General features: G+C 40.1%; 1 protein-coding gene across 1 annotated transcript; it reads left to right on the top strand.

Moving 5' to 3' along the window:
* Nucleotides 1-1,450: 1,450 nt before the first annotated feature.
* On the top strand, nucleotides 1,451-2,216 carry LOC148203434 (uncharacterized). Its single transcript, XM_088107603.1, has 2 exons — nucleotides 1,451-1,474; nucleotides 1,506-2,216. Exons 1-2 carry the CDS (start codon nucleotides 1,454-1,456, stop codon nucleotides 2,214-2,216), a joined length of 732 nt encoding a protein of 243 aa, XP_087963729.1. The 5' UTR covers nucleotides 1,451-1,453.
* The last annotated feature ends 210 nt before the right edge of the window (nucleotides 2,217-2,426 follow it).

Below are 2,426 nucleotides of genomic sequence, written 5' to 3'. Positions count from 1 at the left end.
GACTAAATAACAACTCCCAAAATTACACAACTCGCTGAGCGAGTACGTATGATTCGCTAGGCAAGAACTCAACTATTGCACTGTTAATTGATCCCACTCGTTAAGCGAGCCACTCTACTCGACGAGCAAGTGTCCTTCTTCTTAGCTGAGTGAACCAGTGGCTGAGTGAGAAGATCCTGACAGATTCTTAATGATGTTATATTTTCCTATGCATTGACCTAACATAAACTTACCTAACAACATAACAAAAGAAGAAAATATTATATCTTACACTAGTGCAGTTGAGGGAAACGACAGCGGTTATTTTCAGTTATAGACAGCGGTTCCGCAACCGAGACATATACAAACAAGGCAAAAAGAGATAGGCTTTTTGCCTCGATTGTGAACTGAGGCAAAAAGGGGTACGATTTTGCCTCGACTCATGAATAGCCGAAGCAGTACAATTTTTCCTTTTTATATATTTTTTTTCTCGAAGGACTTTTCGCCTCGGTTCCTACTGAACCGAGGCAGTATCTCTTCCTTTGATTTAAGGTAAATTCCCATTATAGATATCATTATTTAAGGTGAACGTTCGCATATTAGGTTCTCAACTATTCTACAATCGAATTGATTGAATTAAAATAAAAGCAATAGTTTGAATTGTATGAAAAAAAGTGTGCAAATAATGATTACTAACTATTTCATTTTAGAATAAAAGAACTATACAACATAAAAAAAAACTATTTCAACATGAATTTTGCCGAAATCAAATCCTTTCAAAATGAACATTGGATATACTTCCAAAAATCATTAAAAACTTCAATATTGTATTTAAAACACCAAAAGTACTTGTTTCCTATAATATTTAGTAAGTTGAATAGAAGAAAATGTTCAACCTCCGCGTGCCAAGCATAAAATAGAATGTCACCAAATACCTATAACGATGAAAAAATGCTTCCAAACCAAAGGCCTATGGCAAAATGCATGCCAATTCTCGAGCTCATTAGTTTTCCATCCCAAAACCTTTGACATGATTTTGGAAAAAGGAGTTGTTTCTGAGACTTCAGTCTTGATTAATAATTTTTTTACGAAAGCAATTTTTTTCACTCATCACAAGGAAATGACAATAAATTATTAATGCCAGCACACGAAAAAGAAAACTCTTTGAAACAAACATATTGGTTTCAAGCACTTAAAGTTAATTCAAATCCAAAAATCCCTTTACAACATCAATTACATCTCAGAGTAAATAACAGTAACAAAATATATCAAACAAACAGGCCAAAAATATCGAATCAAGACGTTCCAAAGAAACAAATTCCCTTTGGGAATTTGATCGAATAGTTGATGGGCATTCCAAATAGAGTTACAAATGCTATAAAAATTTACCAATTTGGTGGCCAAATCTTGATTGTAAAGCAACACCCAGGTCCTAAAGCCTTGACAGAGATACAAGACTCAAGCCTCCGCCGCCATGGACGATCCACCGTACGTTGTAGAAGATCCCCGAAATTTACCAATTGCAGAAGATCGCGATTTTCGGCACCACACTTGCCTCCCTCATCCAGCGCTTCTCCACTTCCCCCTCCACCATCCACGGCCTCCTCTTCGGCCACGTCACCCACCTTCCCACCACACCCTCCGACGACTCTTCCTATGTCGTCCCAACCCTCCTCGCCACCGTCACCGACTTCCTCTACTCCCCCTCCTTCCATGAATCCTTCGATACTGTCATCCCCTATGCCCTCCACCCTCACTCCTCCATCCTTGCGTGGTTATCCGCTCGTCTTAGATCTGCCCTCCGCCCCTCCATGCGCGAGTTCTCCGTCACCTCCTCCCTTTTGTCTCTCTCTCAATTCTCTGTCTCAATCAATAACTCAAACCCAAACCTAAAGTCAAATTCCCCTGAACAACCTTCTCTCTTCCCTCCTTGTGTCTTCCTCCTCCTAGCTTCCCCTCTCTTCCACAACACGCCCTTCTCGCACGTGCACACGCACGAGTACCACGCCTTCCAGTTCTTTACCGAGGCCCGGTGGTTCGAGCCCCGTTCCCTCGACATCGTCAACATCGATCCTGCCTTCCGCGGCCACTACGGTGCTTTCAGCCCGACCTCGAGCCTCTCACACTCGACTGAGAGGGGTGGATGGATTTGCATAAGGGTTTTATGCTTCGATTTCATAAATAACCAAGACAGTAGAGAGTATAGGCTTCGGTTTCCATTGAACCGAGGCATATAAGTTCGCCTTAATTACAAAAATGCTGTCGCGTTTTAATATGCTTCGGTTTTGTGAAAATCGAGACATATTAAGCGCGTTAAAAGACTATTTTTTTCCTAGTGTTAATATGAGGAAAACACATAACTCATGAATAAATACAAATTTGAAAGTATTAATAAGTATGAATAATAAGTATTTTTCACACTATCATAAACTAATGAATACAACTCT

The sequence above is a fragment of the Vigna umbellata genome, chromosome 2 (assembly GCF_029865625.1).
Source record: "Vigna umbellata cultivar VRB3 chromosome 2, Vumbellata_1.0, whole genome shotgun sequence".
In the NCBI taxonomy this organism is placed as follows: Eukaryota; Viridiplantae; Streptophyta; class Magnoliopsida; order Fabales; family Fabaceae; genus Vigna; species Vigna umbellata.
This window is presented reverse-complemented; position numbering and strand designations above follow the sequence as displayed.